The following is a 23341-nucleotide window of genomic DNA, read 5'->3' on the forward strand; positions in this document are numbered from 1 at the left end:
ATCCACTACTTCATTGGGGGCTTTGAGTAGGTCGATAGCCAGTCTAAAGGAATGTCTCATACCTACCCGTTTCTGTTGTCCCGATACCAGTTTTGCCCTTTATTACTTTGCTAATATATATAAACGATATTTTAGTAGGAATGGATTATTTATTTATTTTAATTTTCATTACATTTAGTATTTTTAATTTTGGATATAGATACGTTTTATAATATTTAGTTTTGAATTTAAATTTTGTAAGCATCCGGTGCAGCAAACTGGGATAGGTGACACAAAGCCTAACGGGTATGTATCTGAATAAATGAGAAGATTCTTACTTACTTACTGCTACTGTCCTGTGATGGTCGACGGTCAGAAAGGGGTCAGTCCCGCCTTCTTTTTGTTTTAAATGTTGTTAAATTTATTCTGCGCAGTCACTCTTATTGTATATAGTGGTGTGATAGTGAAATGGCGCAGGGCCCCAATATCCAATGCCAATGTGTGTGTGTGTGTGTGTGTGTGTGTGTGGTGGGGGGGGGGATTGAAGTCGGGAGAAACCTTCCGAAATGAAACGATGGTAGAAATGATGTGTTAATATACATGAAATATGTTTGAACAATGGATTAAAATATTAATACAAATGTTTTTACAAATGTTTTAATATGGATATTAAAATACTGGTAATTTGACATAATATATATATTTTGGCATAATATATATATATATATACAGGTTTATAAATGGTGGGAACACTTTCAGCGATTTATTGCACAAAGACTAGGAGAGATATCAGTGTCATTACATACCTTGTGAAAGAGAAAATGTCAAAGTTTTTTTTTACATTGCATCACTTCACAACGATTCAATGTGGGAATCACATGTGACATGGCAAATGTCCATACGATAATAAGTTGTATTAATATATTGAATTAAGTATGCATAAATGGATGTGAAAGTTACACAAAGTGCCAGTAACTAGAAGAGTGAGGAAAGTAGAAAAAGAAGTGTAATAGATTTGTGAAAGGTGAAGGGTGAATGTTAATATCTTAGAGGTTATAGTGAATTAAGAAAATTATGGGCTGAATTGCCAAGCCAATATAAAGTCGGGGAACTGTAAAGTAAAATTAGTATATCAAAATACTAATGAAATGCAAATAAAATGAAAATCAAAATGGTAAAGCTGTCATCAGATATGGGGGGGAAACATTTTTAGTAAATGGTCTAATATAGGTAATGGAAAAATGCTTGATCTGATGTCAGCTGAAACAAATATTGATACATGATCAGGAATTTCATCAGGGGGACTACACCTGACGATGTATCAGGAACTGCATTTCTATACTTGCCCATAGTAGTAGAAGAAAGGTGAAAGGCCAAAAAAGCAACAAAATGAAATTAGCACTTACTAATACAGTATGGAAAAGGTAGTCCCAACGCAGTGTAATTTATTTAGGTCAAAATAAGTATCGAGTTGGGATAAAAATGGTATAAAAAAGTATAAATGGAATACCCATTTATATATATTTCTTACGAATCCCATTTATATATATATATATATATATATATATATATATATATATATATATATAAATGGGGATTCATTCATATAGATATACAGGGTGTCTCCAAAATATTGGTACAAACTTTTAGGGGAGGTAGGTAGGTAGGTAGGTATCATCTAAAGGAATGTGAATCGCATAGGAACCCATAACCGGAAACGTCACGGGAAAGTAGTAGCAGAGGCACAAGAAGCAGAAATGACACAAGACAGTAATTAGTGACAAACATTTATTTGACATAATATTAACAATGGAGTACGAGATGGATGCATTTCATGATATTACAACAGATGACAGATGCTCGAAGGTTCCACCATGAGACGTGATGCATGCATGACACCGACGCAGCATGGATTGGCAGACACTGTCGAACACACCTGGAGTTTCTTTGACAGTAGCAGCAGTGTAGACAAGTCTCGCCACAAGATCCATTTCCATCTCCACAGGCGATTTATACACAATAGATTTGAGAGCCCCCCAGAGAAAGAAATCAAGGCTCGATAAATCAGGTGAGCGTGGGGGCCAGGCAACGGGTCCACTACAGCCAATCCATCAACGCCCAAAACGCCTGTTCAAATGGTTACGAACACACCTTCCATAATGGGCAGGCACCCCGTCATGTTGAAACCAAATGTTGCGTCTCACATTTGCTGGAACATCGTCAAGTAACCCTGGTAGAACTTGTTCAAGAAAGATTCGATATTTAGCAGAGTTCATGCAGGATGGTAACAGGTATGGGCCGACTAAACAGTCATCAACCATACCTGCCCACACATTTATTGTGAAGCGATGTTGTGCTGCATGCGGGCGCACACCGTGTGGGTTGTCGTGAGCCCACACATGAGCATTGTGCTGATTGAATAAGCCTTCCCGAGTGAAATAAGCCTCATCCGTGAACAAAACATTGAAATTTTCCCTCTCGCTGACTGATGAACAGCGCCATCTATCGACTTACGGTGACATTTCCAGTTATGGGTTCCTAAGCGATTCACATTCCTTAGGTGTTACCTACCTCCCCTAAACGTTTGTACCAATATTTTTGAGACACCCTGTATATATATACACAGTCCATTCCGGTTATTTGGGACACATCGGGACTAGTGCATTTTGGCCCGATCCAGCGGCTGTCCCAATTATCCTAAGTTTCACATAAATAGTAAAAAAATGCAATGTCGCCCCCCCCCCCCCCCACTTTTTTTTTTACAATTGGTTGACTGTACAATCAAATCGCATTGCGTTGAACTCAACATAGTAAAGTACCATTCACTATAGTAAGCGCCGGTCATTGTGATCACGTTTGTGAATTGAATTTTAAACAGTGATTCTAATTAGTGAAAATAAGGAGGAATATTATCCACAGACTATAAAAGCAAAGATATATTAAGCAGAAATTTACTCTTTATTACCTTACCAATTAAAAAATATGTGAAAATCAGAATAATTAATACGTACTGTAATATTAGTAAAATAATATTAATTAATATATAATAATAATAATAATAATAATTTTGTTCCACAAAAAGATATATTTATCAACGTAGAACATATTGAGTAGCACAGCTCTGATTCATACTATCTAAATAAAAGTACTGTAATATGTACATACGAACTAGTTGACATTTCTGTTTACTGACATTTGTGGGTGGGGGTTAAAATTTAAAACAGTAAAAAGATAAGCAGTCAGTAACAAAGAATACAGCACACACAAATTGCAAGTGACACAATACGTGCAAGTGAGAACTGAGTAACGAGTTACAAAGCTTTAAAAATAGGAATGAAGAGAAGATCTGAAAATTAATTTTTTTATATGATTGAAGATTTCATGAAAATGTAAAAACATTTCAACATAATAACCCACAGAATTCCAGCTGTTGGTATTATTGCAAATTCAGTAAGATCGAGTTTACTGTCCGTTTGTGATAGATTTCACTAACAGAAAAGCCCAATAAACAGGTGACTGCTAATTGTTTTATGGTTGTGACCTCCAGAATTTCGACCAAACCACGTGGTACCGTCGGAGACAATCGTAGGGTAATCTCCAGTGCTGCGGTCTCCTGCCCCGATTAAATGGCATGCTGTCCCAATTAAGCGAAGTAAACCCTGGCTATTTTCTCGATTGGTTTCTGTTTTTTAAGATTTGCCCCAAATAAACAGCTGCGAAAAAAAAAAAAAAAAAAAAAAAACTGCCCCGATTCCGGTTATTTGGTGGCCCAAATAACCGGAATACACTGTGTATATATATGTGTGTGTGTGTGTGTGTGTGTGTGTGTGTGTGTGTGTGTGTGTGTATTTAATATATTATGAAATATTGGAATAGATGTAAAAGGTATGTTAGATTAGATTAATGCCATTAATTGTAGATTGAACATTACATCAGTCTGTAACCTAATTACTATTGTAAGAGTATAATTGGTACTATATAGGTATTCAAAGTGTATTAAAACATTGGCATAAAAGTACTCAGCGGGCCATACGGCCAAAAGAACCTATAAAGACTAAGATTGCCCCTGTTGATTTACATTGCTATACTTTAGAAATAAACATATAATTAGCAATAAAATAAAAAAAATAATAATAATAAAATATTGCTAATTATATGTTTATTTCTAGGTTACCAATTATACTCTTACAATTATATTATATTATAGTACCAATTATACTCTTACAATAGTAATTATATATATATATATATATATTGAACCCATTATTTATTGTGATTCATCGCTCTGCTAAAAATAAACACATTTTATTTATTTTTATTATTATTTTTTTTTACAGACTGCAGTTAGCAGACACTTAGAGATGTGTGCAGATTTTGATCAACAGGATTCACATGAATTTTTAGTTGTTCTAATGGATAAACTTCATGGTGACTTAAACCTTGTAAGTTGCAACGAGAATTCATCATATAATAATTACTGCTAATTTATATGAATTAGATTAGTTCAGAATTTGCTGACATTTAGTTCACAAAGTTTCCATGCACATAGTAATTATAGGTTATAATTTCCTGAAATACCAGAGATGAATCTTGAAATCTTTTTCAAACAGTGTGTGTGCCATAGTGGACTGTAGAGAAATTAAGATGAGCCTCTAAAATTGTTTTAAGATCAGTTACAAATATAGCTAATTCAGAATGATCACGCTTTTGTATAAAAATTAAATTTTTTTTTTTGTCTTTTTGGAAAGTTGTTTAAAATGTGGGTCTGGTATGAAACATTTTTCTCATCTCTCTCTACTGTAAATGTCATCTCCATAGATACTTAAACAGAGTGAATAGTCAGTAACTACAATACCTGGCCAAGGCAAAGACATACAGACCTTTCATCTTAGCAGAAACTCTTATCCCAGAACATAACCAAAACTCAAAGTTTTTGTGGTGCCAACCGAATATCGCTAAATGTTTTATAAAAGTTTTAATACGTAGGATTTTGCAGTGACAAAAGTCGCTACTACACAAGATGTGTACTTTAATCTATAAAATATAACTGATAACATTCCGGCTCTTCCCTGTGGGTTGTCTTCAGCAGATTTAAGAATGGACGGTAAAAATATTTAAATACTTATACATTGAGTTATAATGGTGATTTTCACTGACATGATGGAAATTCTTAGTTAAGCAAGCAAAATCAACTATTGTTCTAGGTTGTATATTCATTTGATAATTAAACAAAAAGCATAGCTAACAAAGAAGAAGAAGTAGACAAAAGCACCATATCTACGAAAGTCTGCATGCTTGGAACTGAGTGTACATTGAGGAGCAGGTATAAATTTTCATTGTGGATAGACTTTTATATCCATGGGTTCCCCCCATGCCCTTTCACCTATATGAGCCAAACTTCTAAGTGATGGGATAGAGTAGCTATATGTTATTATAAACAGAATAATTTGGATTCCATTGCATCCTTGCTTGGCATCAGTTTACTTCTATGGCATACAAAGAACAGATGGAACCATGTGGAATAAGAATAATGGTTTTGGAGATGTGTGGTTCTGTGCCTGGTTAGTTGGAAGCTGGCACACCAGCAAGCTTGGAAGCTTGTTCCAATAAGATGAAAGCTTGTTTAGAAGACCTTTATGCCAAACACGATCGAAAGCCTTTGAGATGTCAAGAGCAACTGCTTGTGTTTCACTGAACTTTTCCATTGAATTTTTCCATAAATGGGTAACGCAAGCCAGAATATCACCAGTGGATCGACACTGACGGAATCCATACTGGCGATCGTTGATTGGACGGAAGGTTTCTATGTAGTTTAAGAGTTTACGGTTAATTGATTTCTCCATTACTTTAGAAAGAGTAGAAGTAATTGTAAGGCCACCTCCGTAGCCAGGGCAGGAGCAGCAGTGCGTAGCACACGCTTCTTGATTAGACCGGAGTTCGAGCCCATGACCACCAAATACGGAGGATGCGGAAAGGTCAGGGAATGACCACCTCATATCCCCGGAGCAATATGGCCTTAGTTGCTAATGCACCTAAAAACCAAATAACATAACAACAACAAGTAATCGCAATGCTACGATAATTGGATGGGAGGATTTGTCACCCTTTTTAGGAACTGGCTGAATGTGAGCAAATTTCCAAGCAGAAGGAAAAACACCTATGGAATAAGAAAGTGAAAAAAGGCGGCAAAGAACAGGAGTAAGTTCAGGAGCACAGGTTTTGCGAATGCCAGGTCCTAATGCACAGGTTTTGCATTAGGACCTGGATTTTAACATCAAGATTCGTCAAAATCTTTCTGACATTCTTTTGATGGAAGACCGCAGGAGGCATTGAATGGACCGTGTTGGAAATGGTGGGAGGTGTTTTACCAAGGTCATTAATACATGAGTGGAAGAAAAATGGAATTCTAGCAGGTCAGCTTTATCCTTGGCTGAAGTGACAACAGAACCATCTGGTTTGGACAGAGGTGGGAGCAGAGATGGGCAAAAGTTGTGGCTAATAGCTTTGGAAAGAGACCAGAATGCTCGGCTACCATTTGGGCAAGAAGCAAGTTTTCTACTCTTAGCCTGTTCAAACTCTAGTTTGGACTGATTAATAACTGCTTTACAATTGTTGCGAGCTTTGGTGTAGGCAGAAAATGAAACTGAAGAATTAGAAACAAGCCAATTATGATATGCAACATTCTTCTCTTGAACAGCCTTAGCACATTTATTGGAAAACCAAGGTTTAGATAAAGGACGAGATTTTAAAGTGGAGTGTGGGATAAAGGATTCCATTCCTGCAAGAATAATTTCAATGACATGATCTGAGCAAATGTTGACATCAGAAGTTTTGAAACAGTAATCTAACCAAGGAATAGAAGAAAAGAAATCTCGCATGTCATCCCATTTTGCATTCTTGTAATGCCAAACAACACGGGGTTGGGAATAGCCATGAGATAAAAGCTCTATTGGAGAAGAGACGATCACTAAGTTGTGATCTGAGGTGCCTAAGGGACAACTCACTTCGACCATGTACTTAGAATAGAAGGGTAGTTTGTGGGAAAAAGATCAAGCGTGTTAGCTGTATGGTTAGGATTGTCCGGTATTCTTGTAGGTAAATGAACAATCTGTGCAAGGTCATTAATAATTGCAAAAGCCTCAGCATCTCTACCAGCTGGTTCAGTGTGACTAGAAAATGGAAGCCAGCTGGAGTTGTGAACATTAAAATCACCAAGGAAAATTACTTCACTGTTAGGAAAGTTGCACTCGAGAAAGTTAAGTTGCAAAGGGAGTCAAAGAGATCCAAGTGATTAGTGGAGTTGGGAGAACGGTAGAGACAACAGATGAATTTGACAAATGAGGTAGAGAAATTTTAAGCCAGAGAAGATCGAAAAGAGGAGATTCCAGATTACCAAGTCGCTGACAGCAAATATCGGAACAGACATATGCACAAGTACCACCTTTGAGGCGATCATACAAGGAATCATACAGCAAATAGTTTGGACAACTGAGATGAGCGGTAGTTGAATCAACCGATAACTGAGATTCTGTCTGAAAAAGTACATGGGGTTTGGCAGACTGCAAGTGGAAATGGACATCATTAAGATTAGAATTGAGACCACGTATATTTGTGAAATGAACTAGGAAGTGTTTGAGAGGTTTTTGCAGATAAGCTTACTCTATTAGTTTGACAATTCATGGTGTATTCAATAGTAAGAAAAAGTGGGTCGGACATGCTGTATGAAGTAATGAAATTTTTGGATATGGCATACACATGGTAAGAATATACCCAGATCCTTGACATAACGTGGCCTTGACAATGTCCCCCCACATACACACTACTCGCACTCCCTCCAGTCACTGTCTGGCAGAGTAGAGGTAGCAAGTTTATACACTAGCTCTTCTGGAAGCCTCCTGGAGAGTTACCAGTAGGTTTGGTCCGGTGTACTAACTAGCGGCCAGCCTGCGAACACCATTTTAGAGCTGTGCCCTCGAAGGAACTAAATTGAGGGCCCATCAAGCTCTCACTGCTCACACAATGCCAGAGCTTGCACTTGGTCATTGTGCAACACAGTGGCAACCCTCTAGGCAGAATGCGCTGGTCCCAAAGGAACTAGTAGTTGTTGGTGACTCTATTGTCAGGGAAACGGGGAACATGCTTTGTAAAAAGGATAGGTGGAACAGGACCAGGGTATGTCTGCCACGGGCAAAGGTTGATGACGTTGTAGAGCAGATATCATCTTTTAAGGGCACAAAAGGTGATATAGTTGTACACGTTGGCACTAACGATATCAAGAGTAGGAGACCGGCAGAATTGCTTAACAAGTACAGGTCACTGTTGAAAAAAAGCCGTGAAATAGGATTGAATTTGAAAGTGTCTGCAATTCTGCCCAGGCACGATAGGAGGGAGTATATGGTGGAGCCTTGTCGATCAATTCGGCCCTGGAAAGATTGTTCAAGGCTCAAGGGGTAGAATGTTTTTCAGCCTGGACTGTACTTGTTAACAGGAGAGATTGCTTCTACAGGGATGGGATACACGTAAATAGAAAGGGTGCAAAAAGATTTGCTGATGCTATCGAGGCAGGATTAGGTGGGTCGGAAAACTGCTAGCTTGGGGGGAGACAAAGGCGAATAGATTAACAGTAGCCACTGGCAGAGGTGAAAGAGATTCTTGCACTGCTTCTATTGGAATGAGCAGAAGCTTGAAAAACAAGATGCATGGTATTTCAGAGACTGCCGGGAGTCATTGCGGTACAAGTAAACTCATGGGTTGTGTTAGGGTAGCTAAGAATAGAAATAGGTGCATGTATACTTGCGTGTACACCAATGCTAGGAGTTTAGTAAATAAATTTGATGAATTTGAGGTATTGCTCAAAACATCAAAGGCAGATATTGTTGGGATATCAGAGACGTGGTGTCACACAGATATAAGGAATGCAGAACTGGAATTTGGGGAGTACAACGTCTACAGAAAGGATAGACTGGATAGGAAGGGAGGAGGGGTTATGCTATTAGTTAAGAAATATATAAAATCCAAGGAAGTGAAGCCAGTGGACATCGCTGGACAGTGCAGTGTCGAGTCAGTTTGGTGTGACATAAGCATTGGGAGATCAAAATTGAGAGTAGGAGTGTGCTATAGGCCTAATGACTCTGATGAGTATAATAAGAAACTGTATAGGGAAATAGAGTGGGCCAGTAAATCAGAGAGTCTTATAAAGGGAGATTTTAATTTCCCAGATATTGACTGAAATTAGTGGGTTGGTCACTCACACACTAGCAAGGCTTTTGTGGATTTATTGGATGATTGTTTTCTACATCAGCATGTTCGGGAGGCAACTAGAGGGAGGAATACTCTTGATTTGATTATCAGCAGTGATTATTCATGCATTAAGAATCTGCAGATAAATGAACCACTAGGTGGCAGTGATCACAGTGTGCTGAAGTGGGATTTACTCAAAGAGGTAACTACCATTAGAGACAAAGGGAAGGGTTATTGCTTTTCTAAAGGCAACTATGATGGACTGAGACAGTATTTAAATTCTATACAGTGGGACCAACTGATGATGTTACCAACAGCAAATGCAAAATGGGAAGCATTCAAAGAACTTATCTTGGAAGCTACTAGGCTTTACATACCAACTAAGAAATATTGTTCAAGGTTTAGGCCTAAATGGATGTCAGATGAACTGATGAGGCAGAGAAGAAACATGCATGGGATACATACAAATTAACACATGACACAGAAGCCTATGATAGATACAAGTTGATCTGTAACCAAGTTACAAAGGAGGTTAGGCAGGCGAAGGCAGATTACGAGAAATCTTTGGCAAGGGATGCAAAGAAAAACAGCAAAGAGTTCTTTACTTATGTAAACTCTAGAAGGAAGGGGATGAATCAGATTGGTCCACTTGATATTGATGGGTCAACAGTTGATGATCCTGCTCAGGTAGCTAACAAACTAAATGAATATTTTGCATCGACATTCACACATGAGGAGTTATTTAGTGAGGGGAAAGCCAGAGGTGTATTCAACTCTAGCAGTAAGCTAGAGAATCTTGTAATAACTAAAGTGGAGGAGAAATTGTTGAAGATAAACACAAGGAAGGCACCCGGGGTGGATGGGATCTATCCAGTTATATTAAAGGAGGCAGCAAAGGAAGTAAGCAAACCCTTAGCCATAATTATGAGAGCTTCCTTGGACTCAGGGGAGGTACCCACAGACAGGAGATGTGCAAATGTGACCCCAATTCACAAAGGAGGATCAAAGGCTGACACAAGTAATTATAGACCTGTGAGTTTAACTTCTGTTCCAGGAAAATTAATGGAGCCACTAGTTAAAGAAGCACTGCAGGATCATTTAGACAAGACTTCAGTTATAGCTCGGACACAGCATGGTTTTGTTAAGGGGAAGTCTTGCCTGACCAATTTGATTGTATACTATGATGCAGTCACAAAGGAACTGGATGCAGGGAATAACTTTGATATTATATACTTGGATCTTAGAAAGGCTTTTGATACTGTTGCACATGGAAGACTGCTGCACAAATTGGAGCAGTGTGACATTGGAGGCAAATTGTTGCTGTGGATAAAGGGGTGGCTGAGGGGGAGAAGACAGAGAGTGGTAATCAATGGACACTGCTCGTCATGGACTAATGTTATTAGTGGAGTCCCTCAGGGCTCAGTGTTGGGTCCATTATTGTTTTCTGTATTTATAAATTAGCATTAGCATTAGCATTAGTAGAGGCATTTAATGCAAGAAAGCAAGCTTATGCAGCATCAGCCAAAAAAAAAAAAAAAAAAAAACCCACTTCCACTTCACCCCTCTGTTCGTTCAAAATACCTGTCCAGCTGAGCCTTAAACTTATTTAGGCTATCAACCTCCACCACAAGGGATGGCAGTCTGTTCCACCAACCAACCACCCGCTGGCTAAAGGCAAATTTCCGCATGTCTATCCTACATCTGTCTTTCCTCAATTTGAATTTATGCCCTCTCAGGTGATTTTTCTGAGCTAGAGGAAGAATCCCGTCAGCATTGAGCATGCTTAAACCATTCAAGGCTTTATACACCTCTATCAGATCACCTCGCTGGTGCCTAGTCTCCAGACACTGTAATTTGCAAAACTTAAGCCTTTCTTCGTAAGAGCACCCCTTTGTTCCATTCACTAATCTTGTTGCCCTTCTCTGTACTCGTTCCAGCAGCTCTACATCCTTCTTGAAATGAGGCCTCCAGACCTGTATACAGTACCCTAGGTGTGGCCTGACCATTGCCTTATACAATGGAATAATCACCTCCTTATCCCTGCTGGAAAAATTCCTGTATATCATTGACAATACTCCATGAGCTACTCTTGCAGCCCGTCTGCACTGCTCAGAGAACTTCATATCTGCCTGCACAATCACCCCCAAGTCCCTTTCATTCTCCACCACTGTCAGTGCAGCACCACAGAGTTGATACGTTGCTCTGGGGTTGCTGTTTCCCATGTGTAGTACTTTACATTTGTCAATGTTAAACTTCATTTGCCACCTCTCAGCCCATCTGCTCAACCTTTCCAGATCCTGTTGCAGCAGCATAGTGTCAGTAGTGTCCTTGACAACCCTGCCAACCTTTGTATCATCTGCAAACTTGGACATTAAGCTTGATATACCATCATCAATATCATTTATAAATACAGAAAACAATAATGGACCCAACACTGAGCCCTGAGGGACTCCACTAATAACATTAGTCCACGATGAGCAGTGTCCATTGATTACCACTCTCTGTCTTCTCCCCCTCAACCACCCCTTTATCCATAGCAGCAATTTGCCTCCAATGTCACACTGCTCCAATTTGTGTAGCAGTCTTCCATGTGCAACAGTATCAAAAGCCTTTCTAAGATCCAAATATATAATATCAAAGTTATTCCCTGCATCCAGTTCTTTTGTGACTGCATCATAGTATCCAATCAAGTTGGTCAGGCAAGACTTCCCCTTAACAAAACCATGCTGTGTCTGAGCTATAACTGAAGTCTTGTCTAAATGATCCTGCAGTGCTTCTTTAACCAGTGCCTCCATTAATTTTCCTGGAACAGAAGTTAAGCTCACAGGTCTATAATTACTTGTGTCTGCCTTTGATCCTCCTTTGTGAATTGGGGTTACATTTGCACATTTCCAGTCTATGGGTACCTCCCCTGAGTCCAAGGAAGCTCTCATAATTATGGCTAAGGGTTTGCTTACTTCCTTTGCTGCCTCCTTTAATATAACTGGATAGATCCCATCCACCCCGGGTGCCTTTCTTGTGTTTATCTTCAACAGTTTCTCCTCCACTTTACTCCCAGTTATTTCAAGATTCTGTAGCTGACTGCTAGAGTTGAATACACCTCTGGCATTCCCCTTGCTGAATAACTCCTCATGTGTGAATGTCGATGCAAAATATTCATTTAGTTTGTTAGCTACCTGAGCAGGATCATCAACAGTTGACCCATCAATATCAAGTGGACCAATGTGATTCATCCCCTTCCTTCTAGAGTTTACATAAGTAAAGAACTCTTTGCTGTTTTTCTTTGCATCCCTTGCCAAGGATTTCTCGTAATCTGCCTTCGCCTGCCTAACCTCCTTTATAACTTGGTTGCATATCAACTTGTATCTATCATAGGCTTCTGTGTCATGTGTTAATTTGTAAGTATCCCATGCATTTTTCTTCTCTGCCATATGCCTCATTAGTTCATCTGACATCCATTTTGGCCTAAACCTTGAACAATATTTCTTAGTCGGTATGTAAAGCCTAGTAGCTTCCAAGATAAGTTCTTTGAATGCTTCCCATTTTGAATTTGCTGTTGGTAACATCATCAGTTGGTCCCACTGTATAGAATTTAAATACTGTCTCAGTCCATCGTAGTCGCCTTTACGGAAGCAATAACCCTTCCCTTTACCTCTAATGGTAGTTACCTCTTTGAGTAACTCCCACTTCAGCACACTGTGATCACTGCCACCTAGTGGTTCATTTATCTGCAGATTCTTAATGCATGAAGAATCACTGCTGATAATCAAATCAAGAGTATTACTCCCTCTAGTTGCCTCCCGAACATGCTGATGTAGAAAACAATCATCCAATAAATCCACAAAAGCCCTGCTAGTGTGTGAGTAACCAGCCCCCAAATTCCAGTCAATATCTGGGAAATTAAAATCTCCCATTATAAGACTCTCTGATTTACTGGCCCACTTTATTTCCCTGTACAGTTCCTTATTATACTCATCAGAGTCATTAGGCCTATAGCACACTCCTACTCTCAATTTTGATCTCCCGATGCTTATGTCACACCAAACCGACTCAACACTGCACTGTCCAGCGATGTCGACTGGCTTCACTTCCTTGGTTTTTATGTGTTTCTTAACTAATAGCATAACCCCTCCCCCCTTCCTATCCTGTCTATCCTTTCTGTAGACGTTGTACTCCCCAAATTGCAGTTCTGCATCCCTTATATCTGTGTGACACCACGTCTCTGATATCCAAACAATATCTGCCTTTGATGTTTTGAGCAATACCTCAAATTCATCAAATTTATTTACTAAACTCCTAGCATTGGTGTACACGCAAGTATACCTGCACCTGTTTCTATTCTTAGCTACCCTAACACAACCCATGTGTTTATTTGTACCGCAATGACTCCCAGCAGTCTCTGAAATATCCTGAATCTTGTTTTTCAGGCTTCTGCTCATTCCAATAGAAGCAGTGCAAGAATCTCTTTCACCTCTGCCAGTGGCTACTGTTAATCTATTCGTCTTTGTATCCCCCCAAGCTAGCAGTTTTCCGACCCACCTAACACTGCCTCGATAGCATCAGCAAATATTCTTGCACCCTTTCTATTTAAGTGTATCCCATCCCTGTAGAAGCAATCTCTCCTGTTAACAAGTACAGTCCAGGCTGAAAAACATTCTACCCCTTGAGCCTTGAACAATCTTTCCAGGGCCGAATTGATCGACAAGGCTCTCATCATATACTCCCTCCTATCGTGTCTGGGCAGAATTGCAGACACTTTCAAATTCAACCCTAATTCTCGGCTTTTGTTCAACAGTGACCTGTACTTGTTAAGTAATTCTGCCGGTCTCCTACTCTTAATATTATTAGTGCCAACGTGTACAACTATATCACCTTTTGTGCCCTTAAAAGATGATATTCGCTCTACAACGTCATCAACCTTTGCCCCTAGCAGACATACCCTGGTCCTGTTCCACCTATCTTTTTTACAAAGCATGTTCCCCGTTTCCCTGACAATAGAGTCACCAACAACTACTAGTTCCTTTGGGACCAGCGCATTCTGCCTTGGGGGGTTGTCTCTGTGTCACGCGATGCCCAAGTGCAAGCTCTGGCGTTGATGTGGGCAGCTGAGAGCTTGATGGGCCCCTCAATTTAGTTCCTTCGAGGGCATCCACCCTGTCCTTCAAGCTCTCATATAGGCCCACAAGAACGCCGAGTTGTTGCCTGATATCGATACACTCCTTGCATCGCGCACACACAAAGACATCCCCCTTGGCAGTATCATGTCCCGTCCCCGATTGCTCTGCAAACATCAAGCAAACAGTGCATTTTATAAGGCTGTGAGTCAGAGGACAACTGTCCCCCTCAGTTCTGCTCTGAGCCACAGTGCTTCCATTAGCTTGAGCCTTTTGCTTTGCTGCTCTGGTCTGAGTCATGATTCTATTAATTTATTAATTAATTATGTTATGTTATTAATTATGTTAAATATAATTAATTATATTACGTTTGTAATCTAAGTCGTTATATGTATTTATTTAAACGTACAATTTAACTGCTAACGAAGTTCAACTAACGCTATCTAGTACGGCAAACAACTATCGTATCACAATGGCGGGAAATTTACGAACAGTATTGGAGTTGAAACACGTGGAACCTTTACCGATACTTTTATGCAATTACAAGGCCGAATAAAGAATAAATACACCAAGTTAATCAGAAAATCACAAAATAATGTTATACTACTAAATTTAAATCAAAAGTTTTAGAAAAACAATAATTTCAAATCAATAAATAATAAAAATCCACTTAGCGGCTTGGAACACGACCGTCTCTAGTAGCCTCGTCGGAAGACTGACCTAAATGATATTGATGATGGTATATCAAGCTTAATATCGAAGTTTGCAGACGATACAAAGGTAGGCAGGGTTGTCAAGGACACTACTGACACTATGCTGCTGCAACAGGATCTGGAAAGGTTGAGCTGATGGGCCGAGAGGTGGCAAATGAAGTTTAACATTGACAAATGTAAAGTCTACACATGGGAAACAGCAACCCCAGAGCAACGTATCAACTCTGTGGTACTACACTGACAGTGGTAGAGAATGAATGGGACCTGGGGGTGGATGTGCAGGCAGATATGGAGTTCTCTGAGCAGTGCAGACGGGCTGCAAGAGTAGCTCATGGTGTATTGTCAATGATATATAGTATTTTTTTAGCAGGGATAAGTAGGTGATTATTCCCTTGTATAAGGCAATGGTCAGGCCACACCTAGAGTACTGTATACAGGTGTGGAGCCTTCATTTCAAGAAGGATGTAGAGCTGCTGGAACAAGTACAGAGAAGGGCAACAAGATTAGTGAATGGAACAAAGGGGTGCTCTTATGAAGAAAGGCTTAAGTTTTGAGAATTACAGTGTCTGGAGACTAGGCACCAGCCAGGAGATCTCATAGAGGTGTATAAGGCCTTGAATGGTTTGAGCATGCTCAATGCTGATGGGATTCTTTCTCTCGCTCAGAATAATCACCTCAGAGGGCATAAATTCAAATTGAGGAAAGACAGATGTAGGATAGACGTGCGGAAATTTGCCTTTAGCCAGCGAGTAGTTGGTTGGTGGAACAGACTTCCATCCCTTGTCGTGGAAGTTGATAGCCTAAATAAGTTTAAGGCTCAGCTGGACAGGTATTTTGAACGAACAGAGTGGGTGAAGTGGAAGTGGTTTTTTTTTTTTTGGCTGATGCTGCATAAGCTTGCTTTCTTGCATCAAATGCCTCTACTAATGCTAATGGTAAAGATTAGATCTCACCATGATGTTCATCTTAACCATTATAAGTCACACTGCATGATGGAAGAGATTAGCATTAGCATTAGTAGGGGCATATAATGCAAGAAAGCAAGTTTATTCAGCATCAGCCAAAAAAAAAAAAAAACAATACACACCATTCCCATTTCATCCCTCCGTTCGTTCGAAATACCTGTTCAGTTGAGCTTTAAATTTGTTTAGGCTATCAACTTCAACAACAAGTGATGGAAGTCGGTTCCACCAACCAACCACCCGCTGGCCAAATGCAAATTTCCGCACATCTATCCGACATCCGTCCTTCCTCAATTTGAATTTATGCCCTCTGAGGTGATTATTCTGAGCAAGATGAAGAATCCCATTGGCATTGAGCATGCTCAAACCATTCAATGCCATATACACCTCTATCAGATCACCTCGCCGGTGCCTAGTCTCCAGACTCTGTAATTTGCAAAACTTAAGCCTTTCTTCGTAAGAGCAACCCTTTGTTCCATTCACTAATCTTGTTGCCCTTCTCTGTACCCGTTCCAGCAGCTCTACATCCTTCTTGAAATGAGGCCTCCAGACCTGTAACTCAAGATGTGGCCTAACCATTGCCTTATACAAGGGAATAATCACCTCCTTATCCCTGCTAGAAAAATTCCTGTATATCATTGACAAGACACCATGAGCTACTCTTGCAGCTCGTTTGCACTGCTCAGAGAACTTCATATCTGCCTGCACAATTACCCCCAGGTCCTTTTCATTCTCCACCACTGTCAGTGTAGTACCGCAGAGTTGATACGTTGCTCTGGGGTTACTGTTTCCCATATGTAGTACTTTACATTTGTCAATGTTAAACTTCATTTGCCACCTCTCAGCCCATCTGTTCAACCTTTCCAGATCCTGTTGCAGCAGCATAGTGTCAGTAGTGTCCTTAACAACCCTGCCAACCTTTGTATCATCTGCAAACTTGGACATTAAACTTGATATCCCATCATCAGTATCATTCATAAACACCGAAAACAACAACGGACCCAACACTGAACCCTGAGGAACTCCACTAATAACATTAGTCCACGTTGAGCAGTGTCCATTGATTACCACTCTCTGTCTTCTGCCACTCAACCATCCCCTTATTCATAGCAGCAGTCTTCCATGTGCAACAGTATCAAAAGCCTTTCTAAGATCCAAATATATAATATCAAAGTTATTCCCTGCATCCAGTTCTTTTGTGACTACATCATAGTGTCCAATCAAATTGGTCAGGCAAGACCTGCCCTTAACAAAACCATGCTGCGTCTGAGCTATAACTGAATTCTTGTCTAGATGATCCTGCAGTGCTTCTTTAACCAGTGCCTCCATTAATTTACCTGGAACAGAAGTTAAACTAACAGGTCTATAATTACTTGTGTCAGCTTTTGATCCTCCTTTGTGAATTGGGGTTACATTTGCACATCTCCAGTCTATGAGTACCTCCCCTGAGTCCAAAGAAGCTCTCATAATTATGGCTAGGGGTTTGCTTACTTCCTTTGCTGCCTCCTTTAATATAACTGGATAGATCCCATCCACCCCAGGTGCCTTTTTTATGTTTATCCTGAAGAATCTCTCCTCCACTTTCCTCTCAGTTATTACAAAATCATCCAGCTCACTGCCAATGTTTACTTTACCTACATCATTCTCCTTCCTGAATAACTCCTCATGCGTGAATGTAGATGCAAAATACTCGTTTAGATTGTTAGCCACCGAGCAGGATCCTCAACTGTTGAACCATCAATATCCAGTGGACCAATCTGATTCATCCCTTTCCTTCTTGAGTTTAAATATGTAAAGAACTCTTTTCTGTTTTTCTTTGCATCCTTTGCCAAGGATTTTTCGTAGTCTGCCTTTGCCTGCCTAATCTCCTTTGTGACTTGGTTACAGACCAACTTATATCTGTCATAGGCTTCCATGTCACCCATTAATTTGTATGTATCCCATGCATTTTTCTTCTCTGCCACATGTCTCATTAGTTCGTCTGACAACCATTTACCTTGAACAATATTTCTTAGTTGGTATGTAAAGCCTGGTAGCCTCCAAGATTAGTTCCTTGAATGCTTCCCATCTTGAGTTTGCTGTTGGTAACATCATCAGTTGGTCCCACTGTATAGAATTTAAATACTGTCTCAGACCATCATAGTCGCCTTTACGAAAACAAAAACCCTTCCCTTTACCTCTGATGGTAGTTACCTCCTTGAGTAAATCCCACTTCAACACACTGTGATCACTGCCACCTTGTGGTTCATTTATCTGCAGATTCTTAATTCATGAAGAATCTCTACTGATAATCAAATCAAGAGTATTGCTCCCTCTTGTTGCCTCACGAACATGCTGATGTAGAAAAAAATCATCCAATAAATCCACAAAAGCCTTGCTAGTGTGCGAGTGACCAACCCACAAATTCCAGTCAATATCTGGGAAATTAAAATCCCCCTTTATAAGACTCTCTGATTTACTGGCTCACTCTATTTCCCTGTACAATATCTTATTATACTCATCAGAGTCATTAGGCCTATAGCACACTCCTACTCTCAATTTTGATTTCTCTATGATTGTGTCACACCAAACTGACTCGAGACTGCCCTGTCCATCGATGTCGACTGGCTTCACTTCCTTGGACTTTGTGTTTCTTAATTAATAGGATAACCCCTCCTCCCCTCCTGTCCTGTCTATCCTTTCTATACACATTGTATTGCCCAAATTCCAGTTCCGCCTTACTTATATCTGTGTGACACCACGTCTCTGATATCCCAACAATATCTGCCTTTGATGTTTTAGAGGTGTATAAAGCCTTGAATGGTTTGAGCATGCTCAATGCTGATGGGATTCTTCCTCTCGCTCAGAATAATCACCTCAGAGGGCATCTGATAGTGCGAGGTGATCTGATAGAGTGTATAAAGCCTTGAATGGTTTGAGCATGCTCAGTGCTGATGGGATTCTTCCTCTCGCTCAGAATAATCACCTCAGAGGGCATAAATTCAAATTGAGGAAAGACAGATGTAGGATAGATGTGCGGAAATTTGCCTTTAGCCAGCGAGTGGTTGGTTGGTGGAACAGACTTCCATCCCTTGTCGTGGAAGTTGATAGCCTAAATAAGTTTAAGGCTCAGCTGGACAAGTATTTTGAACGAACAGAGAGGTGATGTGGAAGTGGTTTTTTTTTTTTTTTTTTTTGGCTGATGCTGCATAAGCTTGCTTTCTTGCATCAAATGCCTCTACTAATGCTAAAGATTAGATCTCACCATGATGTTCATCTTAACCATTATAAGTCACACTGCATGATGGAAGAGATGGGGAAGGGTTGACTGGAACTTGGCTCTGGAGACTAAACATGGGTTCCACCACTTCAAGCCTCCAATAAGCAAAGAGGTGGTATTTCACCAGTAGATGAGAGTCATCTACCACCTAGTACTGCCTGGTAACACAGAGGGGCGGCATTCCTCCATATGGTGTGGGCGCCATACTTCCACCCCTGCTTACATTGGTTCACATCTGGGTGGTCACCCACACTGTGTGCTTGTGCATGGAGGTTATACCCAGGATTATTAACAATCCCACCATCGTGAAGGTGCAAGCAGAGGATTGCACCTTCACTGTCAAAGACCATCCCGACTTCGCCGAAATTGGCTCCACTTGACTTGAGTGTCACCCGTATATGAGTTCCATCAGTGGTTTTTAGACTCCCAGGTAGCAAGTACAAGCTTGTCTGGCATATCTTAGAGAATGTCTGTGACAGCCTCAAGGACCAGTCATATCCCATCATATCCTTAGCATCATCCAACATTTAGAAAAATCCAGATCTTTTGACTGCAGTATGTTGCAAATAGTCACTGTTATACCTGCAGCAGTCTGATTAGTTAGGTCAGTGTTTCCCAAATTATTGAGATCTACGGACCCTTTCAAAAATCAAAAAAAGGTTTGCAGAGCCCTATATATACACTGTGCTGCCACTTTATTAGGTACATCCCTGCTGTATACACAAATGGGTTTTCTCACAAAGTTGCAAGTCACATGACCACAGTTGTGGATATAAATGCAGCAGAACAACCTTTCTAGTATTTTCTAGTAGTTAAGTGTACAAACCGTAGCAAGAATGGGGAAAAGGAGTGATCTAACGGACTTTGAATGTGGCATGGTCGTAGGTGCAAGACATGTTGGACAAAGCACCTAAATGGTAGTTCTCCTGAACTTTTCACACACCAGAGATTCAAGAGTGTATTGAGAATGGTGGAAGAAACAGAAAACATCCTGTAATGGCACTCCTGTGGAAGAAAATCACTTGTTGATGAGCGAGGTCAGAGCAAGCAAACAGACGGGGCAAAATGTTGCATATCACATCAGTATACAACTGTGGTGCACGGAACAAAATATTGCAATGGACCACTAGTCGCACTTTGTCACGAATGGGCTACAACAGCCGATGACCACGTTGTGTACCTTCATTATCAATGAAGAACAAGAGAGCATGCCTCCTGTGGGCACAGCAACATCAGCACTGGACTATCGAGAATTGAAAAACAGTTGCTTGGTCTGACGAGTTGAATTCCTTGTGCATCATGTTGATGGAAGGCTTAGAACTTGGCAAGAAAACAACATGAATCCATGAACCTGTCATGTCTGATGACTACTGTGCAAGATGGTGGGGGTAGTGTTATGGTGTAGTGAATGTTTTCTTGGCACACGTTGGGTCCATTGATACGTGTAGATTCACATCTGAATGCTACTTCTACCTAAACATCATTGCTGACCAAGTGCTTCATTTCTTGTTGACAGTTAATCCTCAGTCAGTTGGTTACTTCCAGCAGGATAATTCTCCGGTGCACAAAGCCCGAATCCTTATGGAATTGTTTCAGGAACACGACAATGACTTTTCATTGCTGCAGTGGCCCGCTCAGTCTGTGGATCTCAATCCTATCGAACTTCTTTGGGATGAGCTGAAAAAGGCTGTTCGTTGAAGGCCTACTCCTCCGTCAAATTTCAAGGAACTGCGTGACACTTTCATGTCTTCACGGTACTCCATTCCTGCACTTTTTCAGCATCTTGTTCAATCCATGCCTAGACGAATTCAGGCTGTGTTTTGAATGCTGAAGGAAGCTCAACACGCCAATAGGTAGGTAGGTAGGTGTACCTAATAAAGTGGCAGCACAGTGTATATATGCTTCTCTGTGTGTGTATATATGTATGAACACTGGGTTTTCTGAAAAGAAAATTCAATGTTTTATATTTAAATAGTGAAATTATAGTAACCTTATAATACCGTGATAAATCTGACTAAAAAATGAATAGCAAATGCTTAGAAAACGGTACTCACCTTGTATAAATCTGCAATAAAATTTTTTTGGTAGATGGTGGTTAAATTTAGGTTGGAAGAAGCATTAAATAGAACTAAGGCGGAGAATGGGGTGAAAATATTTTAAACAGATTTTAAAATGAGCGCGAGGAAGTAGAAATGCAGATCTCCAATCCTTGGTTGTCATAAAGAGGTTAAAAGACGTAAATAAAAAAAAAAAGAGAGAGAGAAGACCGGTGGTGCCAATAGTCGTTACAATGAACTTTCGTGAGTAAACCGTCATCAGTTGGCAAATGGAAGAGAAGTGAGCGCGTGTTGTATTTAAAGTTTATCTAAACTCCCATGATGCTCTTTTTGACACGTGGGAACTTTAGCCGCGAGAGGTTCCAAGCCGGTGAAAGGTTGAAGGGAAGTTTAGCGTTAATAATGTTGAGATCAGAATGGTGTCGGTACCATTCGATGGTGAGGGCTTCATATTGAAGAATTCTGTAGCTCGATCTAAGTTTAATAATAGTGATGGCAGAGTCAACAAGGGGGGTGTGGTTGTGGGTTTGAGCATGGGTTGTTAACTCAGTGCAGGATTGACTTGTCTTGAAACTGTTGAAGTGGTAGTATGCGCGGGTATTGGAAGTTGTGGAGGAACCAAATTTGGTGGTTGTGCTGCCGATGTAACAGGTGTCGTAGTTCGGTTGGCATTTTATGAGATATATTAAGTTATTGAGATCATTGATGGGATATTTGTGTGTATTTTTACAAAGATATTTTAGGACTTGGGTATTTCGATGTGCCAAATGACACATTTAACACTTTTTAGCATTAGTAGAGGCATATGATGCAAGAAAGCAAGCTTATGCAGCATCAGCCAAAAAAAAAAAAAATGCTTCCATTTCACGCCTCCGTTCGTTCCAAATACCTGTCCAGTTCAGCCTTAAATTTATTTAGGCTATCAACTTCCACAACAAAGGATGGAAGTCTGTTCCACCAACCAACTACCCGCTGGCTAAAGGTAAACGTCCACACATCTATCCTATATCTGTCTTTCCTCAATTTGAATTTATGCCCTCTCAGGTGATTATTCTGAGCAAAAGGAAGAATCCCTTCAACATTGACCATGCTCAAACTATTCAAGGCTTTATACACCTCAGTCAGATCACCTCGCAAGTGCCTAGTCTCCAGATACTGTAATTTGCAAAACTTTAGCCTTTTTTCGTAAGAGCAACCCTTTGTTCCATTCACTAATCTTGTTGCCCTTCTCTGTACTCATTCCAACAGCACTACACCCTTCTTAAAATAAGGCCTCCAGATCTGTGTACAGTACTCAAGGTGTGGGCAGACCATTGCCTTACAAGGCAATAATCACCTCCTTATCCCTGCTATAAAAATTCTTGTATATCATTGACAAGACACCATGAGCTACTCTTGCAGAAAACTTCATATCTGCCTGCACAATTACCCCCAGGTCCTTTTCGTTCTCTACCACTGTCAGTGTAGTACCATAGAGTTGATATGTCCCTCTGGGGTTACTACTTCTCATATGTAGTACTTTACATTTGTCATGTTAAACTTTATTTGCCACCTCTCAGCCCATCTGCTCAACTTTTCTAGATCCTTTTTGCAGCAGCATACTGTCATTAGTGTCCTTAACAACCATGCCAATCTTCGTATCGTCTGCAAACCTGGACATTAAGCTTGATATTCCATCATCAATATCATTTATATATATATATATATATATATACAGAAAACAATGGATCCAACACTGAACCCTGAGGGTCTCCACTAATAACATTAGTCCACAATGAGCAGTGGCCATTGATTACCACTCTCTGTCTTCTCCCACTCAACCATCCATTTATCCATAGCAGCTTGCCTCTAATGCGACACTGCTCCAATTTGTTCAGCAGTCTTCCATGTTCAACAGTATCAAAAGCCTTTCTAAGATCCAAATATATGATATCAATGTTATTCCCTACATCCAGTGCCTTTGTATCCACATCATAGTATCCAATCAAATTGGTCAGGCAAGACTTTCCGTTAACAA

General features: G+C 40.1%; 1 protein-coding gene across 1 annotated transcript in view; it reads left to right on the forward strand.

The window, feature by feature from the left end:
* LOC150081141 (ubiquitin carboxyl-terminal hydrolase 8-like) overlaps positions 1-23341 on the forward strand; it is a 581739-nt gene that overhangs the window by 439270 nt on the left and 119128 nt on the right. The window contains exon 16 of the mRNA XM_090381373.1: positions 4317-4421. Within this exon, the coding sequence (XP_090237499.1) occupies positions 4317-4421 (105 nt within the window). The remainder of the gene's footprint in view (positions 1-4316; positions 4422-23341) is intronic.

The sequence above is a fragment of the Mastigoproctus giganteus genome, chromosome 9 (genome assembly GCF_048544385.1).
Source record: "Mastigoproctus giganteus isolate SK-2022 chromosome 9, ASM4854438v1, whole genome shotgun sequence".
Taxonomy (NCBI): domain Eukaryota; kingdom Metazoa; phylum Arthropoda; class Arachnida; order Uropygi; family Thelyphonidae; genus Mastigoproctus; species Mastigoproctus giganteus.